General features: G+C 46.7%; 1 protein-coding gene and 1 long non-coding RNA gene across 3 annotated transcripts in view; one reads left to right on the forward strand and one right to left on the reverse strand.

Annotated features, from left to right (window-relative positions):
* RBMS2 (RNA binding motif single stranded interacting protein 2) overlaps window positions 1-22,000 on the reverse strand; it is an 87,252-nt gene that overhangs the window by 56,579 nt on the left and 8,673 nt on the right. The window contains exon 3 of one of the 2 annotated variants that reach the window (XM_083427802.1): window positions 19,494-19,600. Coding sequence is in view for 1 of the 2 variants with exons in the window: in XM_083427801.1 (XP_083283927.1) it covers window positions 19,281-19,346 (66 nt within the window). In the remaining variant the exon portion in view is untranslated. Of the gene's footprint in view, window positions 1-19,280; window positions 19,601-22,000 lie in introns of those variants that run through there. The other variant, XM_083427801.1, reaches the window with a different exon arrangement.
* Window positions 11,628-13,925, forward strand: LOC310671811. The gene is made up of 3 exons (XR_014508218.1): window positions 11,628-12,022; window positions 12,642-12,818; window positions 13,191-13,925. It is a non-coding gene; the product is annotated as an uncharacterized lncRNA (long non-coding RNA).

A 22,000-nucleotide genomic window follows, 5' to 3' on the forward strand; every position in this document is an offset into this window, starting at 1 on the left:
GGGCCAGCCATGATCCAGAGGGACGCAAGACACACACACACATTTCACAGATTGTCCATTCCAGGAGCTGTGTTTTCAGAACCCCAAATCTGCTCTTCAAACCCCCCACTTTAAACAGAAGCCAGAGGGTTTGAAAGGAAACCTCCATGGGCACACGCACGGTGTCAGTTTCCTGGTTTTCCTTTACACTATTCTCAGGATCCCCAATCTGCTTTTGGAAATCAGGAATGCAGAAATTGCGGCCTGCGAGTTGTGTGGGAGCAGCTAGCCTGAACGCACTGGATGAAATCAAGGTCCATCTGCTGAGAGCATTTGGTTGTCTACATGGACTGCTTGGGGGCTTGTGGGGAAGATTATAAATACGGCTGACTATCACCAGCACCTAGAGCAGGGTCTCCCAAACTTGGGTCTTCAGCTGTTGTTGGACTACAATTCCCATCATTCCTGACCACTGGTCCTGCTAGCTAGGGTTGATGGGAGTTGTGGTCCAACAACAGCTGGAGACCCAAGTTTGGGAAACCCTGATCTAGAAGTATGCTGCTTCTCAACCTGGATGTTCCATTGAGCCGCCTCCTTCCCTCTATCATTCCTCCTCCTTTTGAGTCATTTCTCTTAGATTGCAAGCCTTTCTTGCATAGACATGTCTGTTATCTGTAGCTAAATAGTCATAATCATGGTTAATAGCTGTCTATCCTTGAAAATGAAGCTCTACCAAAAAAGAGAGAGAGAGAGAGAGAAGGAAATTACACAGCCAACGTTTAACCCAGGGTTTCCCCAACTTGGGCGTCCAACTGTTTTTGGACTACAACTCCCATCATCCCAAGCTAGCAGGAACAGTGGTCAGGGATGGTGGAAACTGTAGTCCAAAAATAGCTAGACACCAAGTTGCGGAAACCCTGATTTAACCTAATGAACAGCAACTTGAGTTGTCTGTTTTGCTCCAAGATGACTTGGCCATCTTTCTTGGCCATCAGGAGCTATTGCTTTGTATTCTTTGGGTACCTCTTGCGCAAGGCACCTGCCCCTTCCTTGTGGGAAACTTCGGCCATAACTGCACAAGGGGAGCAGGGCAGCTAGATCAAGGGAAAGGAGATCAAGCAAGGGAATCAGTTACGAGTCTTTTTGGTCCCTGTCTAGCCTTTGGATTTTATGAAAGTCACGCACAACTCTGCTCCACCGGGTGCATTGCATTAAATATGTCCCTAATGTAAAGAATCTGCCGTCTGGTTTTAAAAGCAGCTTAAGTTATAGCCTTATCTTCAAGAAGAAGAAGAAAAATGTGGCATTAGAAATGGCTACATAGAAAGATGCTGATCGTATTTCCAGATGCAAGTACATCATTGCTCTTAAGTCCGTGAGCAGGGGTCTCTTGCATAAGAGGATGGCTTTGGCTCCGGTTTTCCTACCATCTGATGGTCAAAGTAACTTCACATGGATATATGATCAAATGTTGCACCAGAAGGGTGGTGGGGTTAAAAATGGATCTTTCCAAAATTGTATACAATACATACACACCTTGGACAAGTGCGCAGATAGGAATTTGAGAAAATGCACATCTAAGTATGCACTTTGAGGCTAATTATTTTCAAAGCACAGAGTAATGCAGAAATGGGACAGAATTCTGAGTAAAAAATGCACAAAAGTGACCAGAAACCGTAAGGATCTGTCCAATTCTAGCATAGGTTAGGGATTTAGCAGGTTTGGTAACTTCTGTGTCTTGTCATTGGCCCACCAAAAGGGGATTTCAATTTCAACTGGTGCTATTAGAATCGGAAACAATAGCAGACGTTTGAGACTATAAAGTGGGCTGAATTGTACAAGCAGATTTGTACACACCAAGGTTAGAAGGTATGCTTGCTTGAGATGTGCTAGTCTTCTAGTTGGTTACTGATTCTGCCTGAAGGGCACTTTTAATGAGGGTGTGGAAAGTCAGAGGCCAAGACCCCTTGACCCCCCAAATGGCTTCCCCCACCCCCACAAGCCCAATTGCCACAGGTGCACCTGATCCACCCCCATCCTTCGCCTCTGGGGTTAGCAATTAGAGGACCAGATGGCACCAACTTCAGAAACCAAATTGACAGCATCATTAGAGGGCGGCAAATTATCAGATGCTTATTCTGTGAAAACTGTTCTAATTTCTCTCCTGCCATATCCCACAATTAAAGCCATACCCCCAAACCCTACAGATATACAAATGACAATATTTCGAAACCTTCAGGCTCTGAGCCTGCAAAAGCACCAAAAAACCCAAAAGGTCACCAGACAGAAAACCCCAAAGTTGACTCAATACTCATCAAACCCATCTACTGTTCTTATTGTGGCCGATTTGAATATTTAGATTTTCTGCCCTAGGCGTTAAAATGCCCTAGGTTGTGCCTAGTTTCTATTTGGTCAAGTTTAACCTACACCCTTGTGTTGTGAAAACCCAACAAGATAACACAATCTACCTGAGCCCTTTGAGGAAAGGAGCAGAATACATATGAATGAAACTGACAGTCACCTTTGTAGGAGACATGGGCATAACCATCAAAATTGATGGGAAAATGGAGATCCTTGAGGTTCCAGCAACAGAGATGGTGATGACATTGCCAAAGTTTTCTCGACACTCCTGTAGGCTGGGGGCTTTCCTTTCTACATTTAATGAAAGCTGCCCTTTAGAGGGAGAGCAGAGTGGCTTGTGAAACTCACTCGATGGCCTCACTCAAGACACAAGTCTCTCAGCTTAATCCCACTCTTGGGAACCAGAATGTTTCTGAATACCAGTTGCTGAGAAGAACTATTTTCCAGGCACAGATTTACAGAAGCCGTCCTGGTTTCTGATTTGATCCCAGAAGGTCCTGCTTTTCCTTAAAAGGTAAAGGGACCCCTGCCCATTAGGTCCAGTCATGACCGACTCTGGGGTTGCGGCGCTCATCTCGCTTTATTGGCCGAGGAAGCCAGCGTACAGCTTCCGGTTCATGTGGCCAGCATGACTAAGCCGCTTCTGGCGAACCAGAGCAGTGCATGGAAACGCTGTTTACCTTCCCGCCGGAGCGGTACCTATTTATCTACTTGCACTCTGAAGTGCTTTCGAACGGCTAGCTTGGCAGGAGCAGGGACCGAGCAACGGGAGCTCACCCCGTCGTGGGGATTCGAACCGCCAACCTTCCGATCGGCAAGTCCTAGGCTCTGTGGTTTAACCCACAGCACCACCCGCGTCCCACTACTTTTCCTTAGGATGTCCCTATTTTCATCAAAGAAATTTTGGAGGCTATGGAATTATGTGACTCCCGAGCCAAGGAGATAAGTAACTATACAACCCGTAGCAGACATCTAAAGACAGCCCTGTATAGGGAAGTTGTTGTTTTAATGTTTAATGTTTTATTCTGGGTTTTCTTCCATGTTAGAAGCTGCCCAGTGTGGCTGGGCCAACCCAGTCAAATGGGTGGGGTATAAATAGTAAAATTATTGTTGTTGTTGTTGTTGTTGTTACTGAACAGGACGTCCCTATTTTCATTGGAGAAACGTTGGAGGGTGTGGCACAAGTGGGATGAATCCTGTTGCACTCATGATCTGCTTGCAAGCTTCCCAGAGGTATCTGGTTGGTCACTATGAGAACAGGACTAGATGGGCCACTGGCATGATCCAGCAGGACTCTGCATATGCTGTTGTAATGATAAGGCTAACCCCACATTTCCCAACCCTGAGCTTGTAGGAGGAAGCATTCGGCCTTGCATTTAAGCATGCGCCTGGTAACCATAGGGACGTGGGTGGCGCTGTGGGTTAAACCACAGAGCCTAGGACTTGCCGATCAAAAGGTTGGCGGTTCGAATCCCCGCGACGGGGTGAGCTCCCGTTGCTCGGTCCCTGCTCATGCCAACCTAGCAGTTCGAAAGCACGTCAAAGTGCAAGTAGATAAATAGGTACCACTCCGGCGGGAAGGTAAATGGCGTTTCTGTGTGCTGCTCTGGTTCGCCAGAAGCAGCTTTGTCATGCTGGCCACATGACCCGGAAGCTGTCTGCGGACAAACACCGGCTCCCTCGGCCAATAAAGCGAGATGAGCACCGCAACCCCAGAGTCGGTCACGACTGGACCTAATGGTCAGGGGTCCCTTTACCTTTACCGGTAACCATAGGTGACAAGCAATTGCATGCAGCTGAGTGACTGGGCTGGCAGAGGAAGGGCAGATCACAGAATCATAGAGTTGGAAGGGACCCTGAGGGTCCTCCAACCCTCTGCAGTACAGCAATCTCAGCTAAAGCATCCATGACAGATGACCATCCAACCTAGAAGGCTCCTACCAAAAGAGGGAAGTCCCGTCCTCGACTTCTGGCATGGAAATGCATAGGTTGCCACAGGAGGGACAGAGCTTTCTGTCTGTCAGCCTCCAGCGACCTAATTTATTTTTATTTTTTATTTTTTTATCTTTATTGCAGGTTAGTAGTTTTTATGGGCTTATTTACATGGCTGGAAGAACAGGATACAAATGTGAAACAATCACAATATGCCAAATATTCCAAGCTTTATTATTCAAGCTGTAAGAGTTGCCATATGCTATATATCTTCATCATCCCTGAACAGAGACATCATCAAGAATAGGTAAAGGGACCCCTGCCCATTAGGTCCAGTCGTGACGGACTCTGGGGTTGCGGTTCTCATCTCGCTTTATTGGCCGAGGGAGCCGGCATACAGCTTCCGGGTCATGTGGCCAGCATGACTAGGCTGCGTCTGGCGAACCAGAGTAGTGCACGGAAAGGCCGTTTACCTTCCCGCCAGAGCGGTACCTATTTATCTACTTACACTTTGACGTGCTTTCGAACTGCTAGGTTGGCAGGAGCTATTCATCAAGGTTGGCAGGCTATTCATCAAGAATAGCCACTTGCAAAAGTATGAGCAAATAAAGTGGGAGGCAGTCTAACGTTTATGAGACTGGTCTGAGAAAGGCATCAGTTCCCAGGATGTGCACGACAACTATCTATCTATACACACACACATACACCCATTTTGCTTCGCCGCCACCGATGGGAGTGTTACCTTCGACAGGTGATAGAAGGCATTAACTGTTTGGAAGCATAACCAAAAGAAAGAGAAAGGGACATAGTGATATTGTTTTACGTGCCTCCTCTGGCAGCAGCCTCAAACACCTTTTAGAAACAAAACCTTCCAAAATGTTATCCACCCAAGATGAAAGCGTCATGTCTGTACACAGGAGCTACAATCCCTCTTTCACGCTGCCTTCAACTCTCAGTGGTCATCCCCAGCCTAACTTCAAAATCCGAAATCTGGCTGCTAGCCTGCCTGATTGTGTTTGGACTCCAGTGACCATGTTAACACTTCCTCTGAAACGCATCCTTCAGAGGGTAACCCTCTACTTAATAATAAGAATAAGAATAAGAATTTTTATTTATACCCCACCCTCCCCAGCCAAGGCTGGGCTCAGGGCGGCTAACAACCAATAATAATAATAAATTGAATGAATACCACTTAAAAAACAAGATTAAAATACAACATTAAAATATTGAAAGATTAAAATATTAAAATGCAGCCTCATCACAGGAGGAGAAGGAAAAATAAAGAGGGGGAGGGAATCAAATTGGCTCCAAGCCAAAGGCCAGGCGGAACAACTCTGTCTTACAGGCCCTGCGGAAAGAAATCAGATCCTGCAGGACCCTGTCTCATGAGACAGAGTGTTCCACCAGGCTAGAGCCAGTGTTGAGAAGGCCCTGGCTCTGGTTGAAGCTAATCTAACTTCTTTAGGGCCCGGGACCACTAGGGTGTTGCTATTTATGGACCTTAAGGTCCTCCGTGGGGCATACCGGGAGAGGCGGTCCCATAGCTACGAGGGTCCTAGGCCGTGGACCATGCAGGTGGATTTAAAAACACTGAAAAGTCTGCAGATCACTATGGTTTATATCAGCGAACTTTATTTTCCAGCCTTCTTCTGAATCCAAAATACCAAGTTGTCTCAGTGGCACAGCGATATAACAGCTATCACTTTTGCAAAGCTAAGCAGGGTCTGGTATGATTTCAAATTGGATGGGGACCACATGTTGAGATTCCTATATTGCAGGACTTCAGGTCCCTTCCAACTACCATTATTTGATTCTAAAATGAAGAGTTTCCACGAAAGATGGGCAGAAGAGACGTACAAAGAAAGCACTGCTCCTCCAGGCAACCCATCTTATTGAGCATTCATCTTAATCTGCTTATACAAAGCTTACATGGAAGTTAGGCTATGTCCACACTTTACTGAACATTTGTTCTGATTTGTTTGCAGGGGGGTTATACAACAGTGAACATTCATTCCAATTTGCTGACAGCAGTATGGTTATACATCTTCCAGTTAGTAATTCATTCAACCCGTGCTTTTCAGTGCATCTCCCCATCACTTTCTTAACTGCAAAAAGCATGTTTTGTTTTATAGTGGATTTGTTGCCCTAGGACAACAAAGCACTTTAACCCGTTTTTAACGGCGCAAACCTCAATTTCCAGACTGAATCTCTGCTGTAAAACACTGACAGTCTGGAGGCAACCAATAATACGTTTGGAGTGCTGCCTCTTGAATTCTGAAATCACTTCTGTCTTGCACATAAAATTCAGCCATGGTTTGTTCGGCTGAACAGCAGTTTGCACATCCAACCTCGCTGCAGCCAACGAACTAAAATATGAACAACAAGCCAGGATATGGTATCAGCTTCCCATGGTTTCTTGTTACATCTGAAACCCACCATCCTGGCTTAATTCTGGTTTGTTTCAGTGCAAGGCAAGAGTAGATGCAAAACGAAACCAATTAGCAGGCAAAACAGCTGTGCTTGTTATGTGAGACTGAGACTGGTTTGTTCAACAAACCATGGCTAAAACAAACCATGGCTTAGCCTTATGTGGAAACGTGGCCAGTGACTGCTTATTTTCAAACTTTGTGGAGGTTTGATGTTTGCTTTACAAAGGAAGAAAAAGAGAGAGAGAGAGAGAGAGAGGAGAGGAGAGAATCTCAGTAACACACATGCCAGATTCTACATATGGAGAATCAATGAACAGCGTTACCCCCCACCGATTTGAAGATGCTTTCTGAGCTGAAGAACAGACCGCGAGGTGTCTGAATGCTAGTCCTGCCAACAGGGAGGGTGAAAAGAAGACCTAACATTGCAAGTGCGGCAGGTGGTCTGCAAACACCTTTGCCGCCCTGAAAACACACAGGCATTCTTCTGTCCTGGACTTAGATTAGAAGATAATAAAAGTAGTTCTGCTGCCGCCCAGCACCGTCAGCTTGAGCGGAAGAAAGGTCGACTGTGGAGGGCGCCTCCTACCCATGATTTATTTTATTAACAGTATTTATGCACCTTCCAATAACCACGTTGTCTGGGTGGCACCAAGAGGAGTGGGAGAGAGAGAGATAAAGGTAGGAATTTATGTCAGAATGGTACAGCAAGGTTTGGAGACATGGGGGGGAGGCAAGGAGAGGCACCATCAGAGCGCCAGGCAGCAAACTGGACATCTGGACATCTGCTGAGTGGGGGATACAGCCGTCCCACCCATCCCAAATGCCAAGTCCTTTGACAGGAGGAAGAAGAAGCCCCAACTTGTTCCTCAGTCAGTAGAGAATGAGACTCTTAATATCAGGGTTGTGAGTTTGAGCCCCACATCAGGCAAAAGGATTCCTGGATTGCAGGGAGTTAGACCCTCTTGTGGCCCCTTCCAATTTTATGATTATACAGTCTAAGTTGCACTTGATAGGCTGCATGGGTCCAATTCTGCTTTACAAATACAGCCACAAAAGGTAAAGGTAAAGGTACCCCTGCCCATACGGGCCAGTCTTGACAGACTCTAGGGTTGTGCACCCATCTCACTCAAGAGGCCAGGGGCCAGCGCTGTCTGGAGACACTTCCAGGTCACGTGGCCAGCGTGACATCGCTGCTCTGGCGAGCCAGAGCCGCACACAGAAACGCCGTTTACCTTCCCGCTAGTAAGCGGTCCCTATTTATCTACTTGCACCCGGGAGTGCTTTCAAACTGCTAGGTTGGCAGGCGCTGGGACCGAACAACGGGAGCACAACCCGCCGCGGGGATTCAAACCGCCGACCTTTCGATCGGCAAGCCCTAGGCGCTGAGGCTTTTACCCACAGCGCCACCTGAGCCATACCTCGGGATAAATGTGCTTCAAGTTAAGTATTTTCGGGTTGCGCTCTGTGGCGACCCGGAAGTAACGGAGCGCGTTGCTTCTGGGTTTTGCCCCGCGCACATGCGCAGTCAAAATGACATCACGCGCATGCGCGGAAGTGGCAAAACATGACCCGTGCACGTGCAGATGTGCGTTGCGTTCACTTCAGGATGCGAACGGGGCTCCGGAACAGATCCCGTTCACATCCCGAGGTACCACTGTGTGTACAGTGGTACCTCGGGTTAAGTACTTAATTCGTTCCAGAGGTCTGTTCTTAACCTGAAACTGTTCTTAACCTGAAGCACCACTTTAGCTAATGGGGCCTCCCGCTGCTGCCGCGCCGCCAGATTTCTGTTCTCAGCCTGAAGCAAAGTTCTTAACCCGAGGTACTATTTCTAGGGTAGCGGAGTCTGTAACCTGAAGCGTACGTAACCTGAAGTGTATGTAATCCGAGGTACCACTGTGTGTATGTGCGTGTGTGTGTGTGTATATCTCAAAGGCTTCTGCTTCCTTTGATGGAGCAAAAATACAGAGGCAGGACACAGATCTGCTGCCCCTCTCACTCTTACAACCATAGGGATGTGCCCATAAACTGGTGTTTCCCACCTCGTGGGATTGCGGGGAGTGGAGTGGGGACTTTTGACCTCTGAAATAAACTAGGTACACACACACACACACACAAAAAGAGGTTATAATTTTAGAGTGTGCAAGAGTAAGAACTAACCACCCTCTGAGGAGTCCACGCTGGATGAGTCACCATTTGGAGCCTGCCTCCTCCTCCTCCTCCAATTAATTCAGCTGATTCTTGCTTTTGGGAGTGACTGAATGAAGTCCCTGGTTCCAAACTTCCTTCTGCCATGCACTCACTCCACGCTCATAGGCAAACTTCTGTTCCCTCTGGCTTAGCTTCCCCCGGCTGCCCCTTGCCCGCCTCTGCCTTATGAGAAGAACAGCAGCGGGATTGCTGCCCGATTCAAGAGATCTTCTGCTGCTATCCACGAGATCCACTGACCTGGGAGTGAGGGCTCGCCCACACTTCCTCTTGGTCCCGTGGGTCTGAGCGGTTTGCTGCTTGCCCCGTGCTTTCTAGCCACAGATCTGAGCAGCTTTGCCTTTCCTCCACTGCTTTCCCCTGGGAAACCAGCTCAATAGCACTAAATCAGGAAAAAACCCCAGCAAAAACACGTTTGCCTGGGAGAAAGCAGCAGGAAAAATAAAGTGTGGATGACCACTAAGCCCCGCTGGATTCAAAGGGGCTGACTTCCACGTAGACATCATCTCTTTTTGAAAATGTCGCTTCACTACACTTCATAGTCTGCCTTTCTTCCGAGGAGCTCAAGGCAAAATACATGGTGTGTGGCCCCCACCCTTCCAATTTATCTTCACATCAACCCTGTGAGGTAGGTGAGACTAAGAGAGAGAGAGAGAGACCGGTCCAAGGTCACCTTGTGGCCTTTGTGGCTGAGTAAGGACTTGGTCCCAGATCTTTCTGGTCCAAGCCCAGCACTCTAACCCAGGGCTGGTCAGCGTAGCACCACCCGAAACATTGTTGGACTCCAACTCCCAGCAGCCCCAAGCAGCATGGACAAAGGCAAGGGATGATGGGAGTTGTAGTGCAGCAGCATCTGGAGGGCGCTCCAAACAGGCTGTCCCTGACTGGATGACTGCATTGCACTAGCTCCCTGATATGTATAACGGTCCAGTTGCAATCGCAGCAGTTTGGGGTCAAGTAAATCTGCGTGTGAGGGGGAGAAATAGTTATAAAGGGGGGAAGCATTCTACGTTCATTGATTATGATGAATGCATGTATCACATTGCAGGATTCATCCCAGAAGAGGTATCATTGCCCCTTTTCTCTCACACACAGAAAGGTAAAGGTAAAGGGACCCCTGACCATTAGGTCCAGTCGTGGCCGACTCTGGGGTTGCGGCGCTCATCTCGCTTTACTGGCCGATGGAGCCGGCGTACAGCTTCCGGGTCATGTGGCCAGCATGATTAAGCCGCTTCTGGCAAACCAGAGCAGCGCACAGAAACACCGTTTACCTTCCCGCCGGAGCGGTACCTATTTATCTACTTGCACCTTGACCTGTTTTCGAACTGCTAGGTTGGCAGGAGCAGGGACTGAGCAACGGGAGCTCATCCTGTTGCGGGGATTCGAACCACTGACCTTCTGATCGGCAAGCCCTAGGCTCTGTGGTTTAACCCACAGCGCCACCCGCGTCCCTTGGAGATTCCTTGGACCAGCGCTATTTGTATTTTTCCCTGGCAGGTAAACGGAAACTCGGCTCTCGCACCTAACCCACTCTGCTCACCTGAACTTTCAGGCTCGGGATGCGCAAGCTGCCTTTGCAGGCTGCCTGTCAGGCATCGCGGCGCACCAAATATTCTCGTTACATTTCCAGATCGTGAATTCTAAAATCGCTCTCACAATTTCAAATTCAAACCGGTTTCAGGCAATGTATCAAAATGTCACCCAGGCCGACTAGGGGATGGAAAGAAATGATGTTTTATCACAGCCTGAACGAAAGAACCTGGCAGTATGGCGTCATAGCGCAACTAACTTACACTCGAAAAAAGGCGACAGGCGAGAGAAGCTTAAGCCATTCCTACATACTTCCTGTTGATGTCATCTGCTGGCATTCCTGTTTGTTTGTTTGTTTGCTTGCTTGCTTGCTTGCTTGCTTTTTCCTGCAACCGAGCACGGTTGGCACAGCAATTGCAGCCAAAAAATAAAAATTTGGAAATATGGCGGCATGGTGTCATCAACTTGTGTTCAAGGGGGAAAGAAGTGAATTGGGGATGGCAGGAACATAGACAGAGCAAAAGTGTGGGTGCATTAAGGCAGGATCATTAAGGAAGCACAGCAACTTATAAACTGGGGAGATGTGTGGACAGGCCAGTTTAAATCCACTTCAAATGTGCTATTAATGAATCAAACATATGTTGCTTTATACATCCACAACAAAACAGAGGTCTGGATGGGCCCAGAATCAATATTCAAAATCATCTTGAGAGGCTGGAACACTGGACAAAACCCAAAAGACAAATGTTTCACCAGAGATAAATGTAAAAGAGATTGAAGTATAGGACAGGAATAAGGTGTCTTAGTGGATCACAAGCAGGACATGAGCAGGCACTGCGATGTGGCTACTCAAAAAGTTAAGCAATCTCAGGCTGTATTTACAGGAGCTCCACGTCCAGATCACTGGACTAACAGTTCCAATCTATTCTGCATAATGGCTTTTTCCACCTGCCTTGCCCCACCTTGCAGCCCTAGGAGCCTTTCCCAGACCATGACTTCAGGAACTGCAGAAGCAGCTGGGAAGAGAGGAGGAGTATAAAAATAATTTTATAAGTTGTGTGTCTTTGTTTCTCCATTTGTACTGTGTTATTTTAGACACTGTGACTTGCTGTTATTTTTACTGATTATAGTTTAGAAATTATTGTACCTGTTAAAGAGTTAATTTCTGTTTAATTATTATTTGTTGGTATTTAATTTTATCGTGTTCTGTTATATTATAATGGATTAGTGAATATTACATTATTTTATATAAGTTCTTTAAAGTTTTTATTTTGACATTTTGGTATTGGATCAGATTGCTATAAGGTGTGTGTGGTCTTTGTTGCTTCTTCGGCTTGTAAACCGCCCTGCGTATAGTAATATAGAAAGGCGATAGGAGAATTAAAAGTGAAATGAAAAAATGAAATGAAATGCACTGGCTGGGCCACTTCAGGACTACTCTGCCCAATTCTTTGTTAAGCAGAATGTTCACCAAGAGGAGGGAGGTCAGGGTGGTGAACAGTTTTGGAAAACGAGTCCTGGGAGAAACAACGGAAAGAGCTGGGTGTGCTCAGCCTGGGGAACAGAAGACTGACATGATAGTTGTCTTTGAGTACAGTGGTACCTCGGGCTAAGAACTTAATTCGTTCTGGAGGTCCGTTCTTAACCTGAAACTGTTCTTTTTTTTTTTAATAAGATTTTTATTGGGTATTTTATACTTATAACAAGAAAAAGAAAAAAGCAATACATAAATTCAACAAACAATACATCCACAATAGAAACTGAAATAAAAACAATACAACAACATAAGAAAAAGAAACAAAAGTAAAAACACATATCCAAATTTTATATCCACATCTTTCATTAGCTTATTTCCTCGACTTCCTCGCACCTCCCTTTTTTGTATTCTAGTTCAAGTTATCTAATCCAACAAATTCTTTCCCTCTTCTTCAATTTAATCTTTAATTTATCATAATACAATTTAATTTTCAATTTCCCAATTTAACGCATTAACACTTAATGTTCATATCATTCTTATTAACCTGAAACTGTTCTTAACCTGAGGTACCACTTTAGCTAATGGGGCCTCCCACTGATGCCATGCCGCCGCCATGCGATTTCCGTTCTCATCCTGAAGCAAAGTTCTTAACCCGAGGTACTATTTATTTGTTAGCGGAGCCTGTAACCTGAAGCATCTGTAACCTGAAGCATCTGTAACCCGAGGTACCACTGTATCTGAAAAGATGCTACACAGAAAATGGAGCAGACCTGTTTGCCATTGCGGCAGGCGGCAGGACCAGAACCAGCGGATGGTCGTTGCAAGGGAACAGATTGTGGGGTAAACATTAGGAGCTGCTTCCTAAGAGTGCTGTTCGGATAGTTCGCTTTGGAAGGAGGCAGGCTCTCCTTAAAAAGGTAAAGGTACCCCTGCCCGTACGGGCCAGTCTTGCCAGACTCTAGGGTTGTGCGCCCATCTCACTCTATAGGCCGGGAGCCAGCGCTGTCCGCAGACACTTCCGGATCACATGGCCAGCGTGACAAGCTGCATCTGGCGAGCCAGCGCAGCACACGGAAACGCCGTTTACCTTCCCGCTAATAAGCGGTCCCTATTTATCTACTTGCACCCGGAGGTGCTTTCAAACTGCTAGGTTGGCAGGCGCTGGGACCGAACGACAGGAGCGCACCCCGCCGCGGGGATTCGAACCGCCGACCATGCTATCGGCAAGTCCTAGGCGCTGAGGTTTTACCCACAGCGCCACCCGCATCCCTAAGGCTCTCCTTAGGTGGAGACAAATTTAAGCAGAGTCTGGATGGCCTCTTGTTAGAGATACTCAGTTGAGTCTCCTGCAAATTCAGAGGTTTGGCTTAGATGTCCTTCCGTGCCCCTTACAACTCTACAATCCTGCAGTTGTTGTGAGGTTGCTTCAAGGCTGAAATGTGAGAGAGGAAGACCCATATCTGCCTCCTTAAGCTCCTTGCAGAAAAGGCAAGCTACAAATTTAAGAAATAAATAAATAGTGGCAGATGCAACAGGGAAGAAAAAACCTACACACTGCCCATAACTCCTTGGAGAGAGGACAGGGGAAAATTCAGATAATATATTTTTTTAAAAGGCTCATTTGGATCCAATTAAGATCTCCCAATTTTATTTCGTTTTTAAAACTTCAACCATGACCCCATAACTTAATATAGTTTTAAAAAGTCTTTTTAAAGCCCAAAGTGACCAAGAATTGCAAGGAGGTATAAATAGCTACGTTTCCAACTGAGAGTATTTCCACTTATTAGCAAAAAAACAAAAACAGAAAAACTGCAGAGTATCAGCAAATTGTAATGCACAGAATTCTCTTTGCTTCCAGAAGGCAGTCTTCCCTTGCCTATCCAATCCATTTCAGTAAGATATTAATTTTATACAGTCTTAAGAGAACACAGGTCAATGCTGGGATCAGCAAAACAGTCCATACAGAGTTAGAAGTTGGGAAATGCAACTTCCACAACCAGAGACACATGCCTGTGTGTCAAAAGACCCAGGAAATATGTTTATAATGTGCACATTTATCCCATCCCACAAACAGACACTCCTTCACAAATGCAGGCATAATTCTGGTTAGCTGCATTCCGATGAGCAATGCAACAGCTTTTACCAGCTTTGTCTGACCCACCAGCTACAGCAATGTCTGGATCCGGATAACTTAGCCATTGTAGTCCCTGCATGGGTAACAGCAAGACTAGATTACTGCAATGCATTCTATTGTGCAACTGGTCTGGAAACCGTAGCTAGTACAGGACCAGCGTTTGAAATTCGCCACAGTTCAAGAAGGACACTGACAAACTGGAACGTGTCCAGAGGAGGGCAACCAAAATGGTCAAAGGCCTGGAAACGATGCCTTATGAGGAACGGCTAAGGGAGCTGGGCATGTTTAGCCTGGAGAAGAGGAGGTTAAGGGGTGATATGATAGCCATGTTCAAATATATAAAAGGATGTCATATAGAGGAGGGAGAAAGGTTGTTTTCTGCTGCTCCAGAGAAGCGGACACAGAGCAATGGATCCAAACTACAAGAAAGAAGATTCCACCTAAACATTAGGAAGAACATCCTGACAGTAAGAGCTGTTTGACAGTGGAATTTGCTGCCAAGGAGTGTGGTGGAGTCTCCTTCTTTGGAGGTCTTTAAGCAGAGGCTTGACAACCATATGTCAGGAGTGCTCTGATGGTGTTTCCTGCTTGGCAGGGGGTTGGACTCAATGGCCCTTGTGGTCTATTCCAACTCTATGATTCTATGATTCTAGGTGCACTTTGCACCTGGCTATAGGCCACTTGCAAACAAGTTAAGATGCCCGGGCGCAAGGATGGAGCCTGCCGTCTCCACCATCTGGAGGTACATGCCTGGGCACCCTTGGATCCTGACTGTTTTCATACACTAGGATCGCATCCTGTAGAATCCTACCTGTTATATTTTATCTGCACAATCAGAATGAATTTCAGGAACCAAAAAGTCGTATTGAAAAATACGGCGTTCGAGTCGTCTGGCCCCCAAAGGGCAACTAGGCATTTCGTTTCGAGACTGTAACCCTGGTTTAAGGAGCCATTCGGCACCTAGCTTATATATCCGAGTTTCTAACGCTGTACAGAACGCAGCGGCTAGATTGCTGATGGGGGAAGATGGCCGACAGCATGTGACAACCAGTTGGTTAGAGTGTGGTGCTGATAACACCTCGAGGTTGCAGGTTTGATCCTCGAATGGGACAGCTGCATGTTCTTGCCTTGCAGGGGGTTGGACTAGATCATGGGTAGGCAAACTATGGACCGGGGGCCGGATCCAGCCCAACTGTCTTCTAAATCCGGCCCGCGGACGGTCCAGGAATCAGCATATTTTTACATGAGTAGAATGTGTCCTTTTATTTAAAACACACCTCTGGGTTATTTGTGGGGCCTGCCTGGTGTTTTTACATGTGTAGAATGTGTCCTTTTATTTAAAATGCACCTCTGGGTTATTTGTGGGGCATAGGAATTTGTTCTTTTTTCTCTCTTCAAAATATAGTCCGGCCCCCCACAAGGTCTGAGGGAATGAGGACCGGCCCCCTGCTGAAAAAGTTTGCTGACCCCTGGAGTAGATGATCCTCAGGGTCCCTTCCAACTCTACAATTATTTGACCCCTCTGCTCAAACATCTACACTGGCTGCCCCTACGTTACTGGCCCAGGTTCAAGGCTCATGTGCTGATTAACAAATCCCTGAACAACTTGCGTCCAGGAGTGCTTAAGGACTGCCTGAGCCCTTGTATCCTTATCACTGAAATCACCCCAAGGAGCACTGTTAGTTGTTTTCCGTGTTGTTGTTTAGTCGTGTCCAACTCTTCGTGACCCCATGGACCAGAGCACGCCAGGCACTCTTGTCTTCCACTGCCTCCCACAGTTTGGTCAGACTCATGTTTGTAGCTTCGAGAACACTGTCCAACAATCTTGTCCTCTGTCGTCCCCTTCTCCTTTGTGTCCTCCATCTTTCCCAGCATCAGGGTCTTTTCCAGGGAGTCTTCTCTTCTCATGAGGTGGCCAAAGTATTGGAGCCTCAGTTTTCCGTGTTACAGAGGCCCAACTCACCTTAACCAGACGTCGACCATTTAGTGTCGCCAGTCTCATACCATGAAATACTCTTGCAGCAGAGATTCAGCAGGCACTCTCGCTTTTGACTCTTGCAAGACATTTTTACACCAACAGGTCTATGCAATTGTTTAACATTTTCTGGAGCAGCCAGTCATTTCAATGATGGTTCCGTACTGCTTTTAATGGCTTTTTAACAGTTTTATAACGATGTGCACTGCCACAATATTTGGTGAGAGAGGATGGTATAGAAATACTTCTATAAATAAAGAAATAAACATGTGGACCAGTAGCTTAAGTGCCTTCTCGTTGTTGTTGTTGTTATTGTTATTGCCTCGTTATTTTGATCATGGTATTTTTCTGAGTTACCTGCCTTCATGTGAACAATGCAACACGTGAGCCAATAATAATAGTAATAATTTATTATTTATATTCCGCCCATCTGACTGGATTGCCCCAGTCACTCTGGGCAGCTTCCAATCAAGTGTTAAAAACAATACAGCATTAAATATTAAAAACTTCCCTAAACAGGGCTGCCTTCAGATGTCTTCTGAAAGTCAGAGAGTTGTTTATTTCCCTGACATCTGACGGGAGGGCGTTCCATAGGGTGGGCACGACTATCGAGAAGGCCCTCTGCCTGGTTCCCTGTAGCCTCACTTCTTGCAATGGGGGAACCACCAGAAGGCCCTCGGAGCTGGACCTCAGTGTCTGGGCTAAATGATGGGGATGGAGACACTCCTTCAGATATACTGGGCTGAAGCCATTAGGGCTTTAAAGGTCAGTACCTACACCCACCAGCTGACAAACCACTCTTAAACACAGTGCCTGGAATTAAGATTCATTAAAATCAATGGGTTTCATTTCAATTTCCTGCATTTAGGTCAAGGGTGCTGCTAGCTCAAGCCGAGGATGAAGTATTCCAACTCAGGTGATCCGCATGTATTGTAGTCCTACATACACACATAGTTTTGAGATCACTGATCATCTGTCGAACTTAGAAAAGTCTCACTCTCACACATGGCTACGCAAATACTACACACCGCAAACGACCTGACCCCCAATCACGATTATCCAAATTCAGCCTTAAGCACCCATGTTAGCTATCAATCAAATCAAGGATGAGACTGTATACACGCGGCCACAGTTGCACCTGCTCACCTATGCACGCACACAAATAATTGTGCACACAGACACGAGGGCAAGTTCCTGAGCACTGGAGTGGCACCAGCAGCACCAAATCCGTGAAACAACATGCTAGCCCCGGGAAAGTCACTTGAAAGTACTCCAAGACGCACTCATAACAAGAACATTTTGAAACACGCACAGATAACCCACCCATACAATGCACTGCTTAGAGGACTGTAATAAAGCAGTATATAAAGTGTCAAAAGAAATAAAACACACACATGTCAAGTTATGCATACGGAGGCATAGGTGGAATATGTGCACATGAGTGTGTGTGCGCACACAACTGGTGATATGGTTTCAGTCTTACCTTGAATCACCAATTATAATAACCGTGCCAGCGCTGTTGGCTATTTGTCCTTCTTGTTGTCGTTTTAACAGGACAAGCCACTTATCTGTGTCCACAGCTCACCCATCACAAAATGCTGCCCTGCTCCTTATTGGCACAGACAGCCCCTCCATCAATGCAGAGGTCTTCCCGCCCCATATCTGCCTATTTCTACAAATTCCACATCAGTCAATGGTCAGAACAGGAAAATGTCACCCAGTTTCAAAAAGAGGTTGGCAGGGAGGCGCAACGAGATGGCTGAGACAGCCACAGTTCCTTCGAGTGCCATACTCATCCCTAATAAGGATAAACACAATTAATGCCCCAAATTGGGCCTTCCCTCTCTACCCCAGGTTTCTGTCCCAACGCATTACTATAGTGCCTGCAATTTGCACATTTGATGCAGATCTTCCACAGTCCCGGGGACAGACAGAGAGGAAACTGAGGCACAGAACAGGTAACAAGCTTATTCTCCCCTGCCACCACCACCCCTTTAACCCAACACCATATGCATACAAGGTCACACAGTGAATCAACAATAGAGATAAGGTGGATATTTAAAATGCCAGAAGTCTGGGCTCCTATTTACAACTTCCCGGGGGTCTCCCCCTTCTATCCTTCTTCCCTGCCCCGGCTAGAGATATAACCTGGGGTTCCCTGAAACCCTAGAGTACCACTAGACCGCACTTCTTGCCAGAGGGGAAAATAATCCACACCCGAGCGTTCAAATAAATACGCAGGCTAGTCAAGATGCATTTTCCAAACCTGACAAGGCTATTCAGGTTCCGAATGACAGTCCTGACGAGGAGGGGGTGGTGCTGGGTTCAAGCCCCCATTTCTTACAGCTCCCTTGCATCCTCCTGCAAGCTACATGTCCCATCTTCCCTGGCATGCAGAGTATTCTCGCCTCACCCCAGATGTGGGGAGCAGAAAGGGCGGAGGGAGAGGAAGGGGGGGGGAAGCCTCCTTTATGGCACACTCTTCCTCAGAACACGTGGATGCCATAGAAACCACATCCTGGAACCCCACCCTCGAGAATACCCCGCTGGGGGTGGCTTCAGAAGTCTCCATCCCCCTGGAAAGAGCCAGGAGAGGGTTAAAAAACAAGGCCTTAGTCTGATCCTGGTGTGAACACCCCATGCCTAGAATTTGAACTGCCTGCTTCCAGTACCCAGCCCCTCCTGGATGCAGGTCCTCCGTTCGGTAGCCAAAAAAAAAAAACCCCAGACGAGAAACCAAACACCCCATAATCAGGGGTGCAGGGAGGAACCCACAGAATATTAATGTCCCAGGGAGATTCACGAAGTGCTGTGATTTCGCTGCCTGTTGTTCTGGTCTACCCAGCTTATTTTTTGATTCTATTTTTTCGTCCCCATCGCTCCGGACTCAAAGTCGCCCTTGGGAAGACTCAGGCCTTGGCAAAGCGGGGTCTGGTGGTGCGAGGGGCAGATGGGGGTCACCCCGGAACAGAGGCCAAGATCAGCCAACCTTGGAGGTGGGCTTCTCTGTTGGGAAGCCAACCTCCTAGCTTCCTAACCTCCCCAAATAATTGGCAAGATCTGTCTCCCCTTCAGACACCAACACCACCACCACAGCGGGCTGGTGGGGAAGGCAACCCTGCTTTTCCTCACCCCCCCCTTTTTTTTTTAACTTCTCCTCCCGTCTCTAAGCCAAGGACGTTTCCAAGATCTTGGAAATAGGAAGCAGAAAGGGGAGGTGAGGTGGTGGGGAGCCAGGGCTGGCTTCTTCCTTACCTTCTTGTTGCTCTTGCTGTAGCCAAAAGTGGCGATCCCTGCACGAGGAGGCACAGAAAGGAGCATTTTCGCTTTAATGTTAGAGAGCTTGGGAAGGGAGGGGGAAGAGGGGGAAGAGAGAGAGAGAGAGAGAGAGAGACACACACACACACTCACACACACACTCACACACAGAAAAGAGAGAGAGAGAGAGAGACAGGGCTTCTGGCTTACGTCACCAAGGCAAGCCAGCTTGGAATCCAGGGCCAGAGTGTCTGCTTTCCGCAAGGTCCTAACGCCTGCCGCTGGAGAAAATGGGCAAGGCTCCCTTCCTCATGCAGCTGGAAAACAAAATAAATAAATGGCAGAAGTCAAAGCCACACGACTGACAACACACAAATCTCCTGACACAAAAGTCCGCCCTCGAGAGAAGAACACTCAGGAGGGACTGAGCCACATGGCTGTCAACTTTTCCCATTTTTTAAGGGAGATTCCCTTATTCCGAATAGGATTCCTTGCAAGGAAAGGGAAAAGTTGACAGCTATGCTGAGCCGTAGGGGACGCGGGTGGCGCTGTGGGTTAAACCACAGAGCCTAGGACTTCAGAAGGTAGGCGGTTCGAATCCCCGCCACGGGGTGAGCTCCCGTTGCTCCTGCTAACCTAGCAACTTGAAAGCACGTCAAAGTGCAAGTAGATAAATAGGTACCACTCCGGAGGGAAGGTAAACGGCGTTTCCGTGCGCTGCTCTGGTTCGCCAGAAGCGGCTTAGTCATGCTGGCCACATGACCGGGAAGCTGTACGCCGGCTCCCTCGGCCAATTAAGCGAGATGAGCGCCGCAACTCCAGAGTCGGCCACGACTGGACCTAATGGTCAGGGGTCCCTTTACCTTTTTATGCTGAGACGTGAAGTTGACAGGGCACCCAGCATCCCTGGCGTGGCATCATCCCCTTTTCATGCGGGCAGTTTTGCCACACGTGATGCAAAAAAACCCCACCATGAGAACTGCCTGCAATACACTGCAGGGTTGGTGTGCATGCCAAAGAAACCCCACACCATGTTCTTCTGACACCTGAAGGGAGGATCTGTTGCGATTCCCAAACCACCCAGGGCAGTCAGTGTTAAAATGTCAGGAGGCATTTTCTGTCCTTTTTTTTTTCTTTTCAAAACTGAATGCCTGGGCAGTTAGCTGAGAGCCCCCTTGTGGTTTGGTGTTTCCCTGGATACAAACTGATTCCTGCACATTTTTATAGCGGAGAACAAATAGAATCTCACAGTTGTTTAATCGCTAAGTCCTCATCTGGTTTTTAGATTCTCTGGAGCACTTGGCTTGCTAGGATCTGCAAGCAGAAGCAAGCTTTCCTTTTTTCCTGACTTAAAACTAGAGGTACCCTTTTTATATCGCACAAGGTCTAGAGTTACCCAGTCGCAGAGGAGCCTATTCCATGTGATTCTGCATGGGTCACTGATCTGGGCACAACTCCTGTTTCGGAGGCAAACCAAGAGCAGTCAATCATGCAGAGAGGCAATGAAAAGACTCCTCTGAGGGCAGGTAATTCTGCTGCCTCTGCATAGGGAATGATTAATTGCTTCAACTTCACCAGATGCAGAGAGAAGGAGCCACCCTTGCTCAGAAGGCAGACTGGAAGGAGCCAAAGCCCAGAGCAGGAAATCATGCAGAGACACAGCAGGCAGCCTCCTCCAGGCTCACAGGAGTCTTTAGGTATTTGATCTACTTCTCATGATGCTCTAGTGTGTCCTAGCACAAAGGACACTTCCAGACAGTCTCTTTATTGAGCATTCATCCTGCTTTGCTTGTTGGGAAGTTAGACAACAGTGCGTTATCTCACACTTTCCAGGGGTCTCACACTTTCCAGGGGTTTTGCTATTGGTTCACGTCTGACAAAACATCAGATGTAAAGAAGTAGAAGGTTCATTTTACAACATGTGGTGGATGTGCAAAGTAGCTGAGGACTTTGGGGAGATGATTTATAATGAGTTGAAAAATGTATTTAAGGTAACTTTCCCCAAAAGACCGGAAGCTTTTTTACTAGCGATAACTGGAGCAGATATCCCCCCAAAACAGATAAATCGATTTCTTTATGCAACTATGACAGCAAACATATTATACGCAAAAAAATGGCGTGATGAGGTGGTACCTACCAAAGAAAAATGGCAGCTGAAATTAATAAAATATGTAGAATTGGCAAGTTTGGAGTGTAAAATTAGCAATCAGAAAGAGACTGATTTTAAAGAAGATTGGGAAATGTTTGCAGAATACTTTAAAACTCAGTGTAAAAGTGTTAGAATGCAAATAGGATTTGAGTAAGAACAGCAGTGGGGGTGAACTTTTTGTTTTTATTGTAAGATAAGGCGAAGGTATAGAGCAACTGTAATATACAGCATAAACTGAAATTTTGAGGGAACCATAGAGGGAGAGAGGGAGGAAGAGAGAGAAAGTCATAGATGAAATGTTGTTGAATTGTTTATCTGTTGAAAAAATATAAATAAAATTATATATATAGAGAGAGAGTGTGCGTCAGATCTCCTGAGGAAACGGGTTTGTTGTAACTGCGCAAACTGAAAACAGTGACAGTCTGATAGCATCCATGGTTAAATCCCAATCCCACTATAACGCAAATATCCAATGGCCAAAATATTTATTTTCAGTATTTCAAGTATTTTTTGAACTTAGAAAGTGAGTTTTCTTTCTGCAGTTTGTCTCCTTATCTGTCCAGCACAT

This window comes from Podarcis tiliguerta (assembly GCF_965153285.1).
Source record: "Podarcis tiliguerta genome assembly, chromosome: 2".
Classification (NCBI taxonomy): Eukaryota; Metazoa; Chordata; class Lepidosauria; order Squamata; family Lacertidae; genus Podarcis; species Podarcis tiliguerta.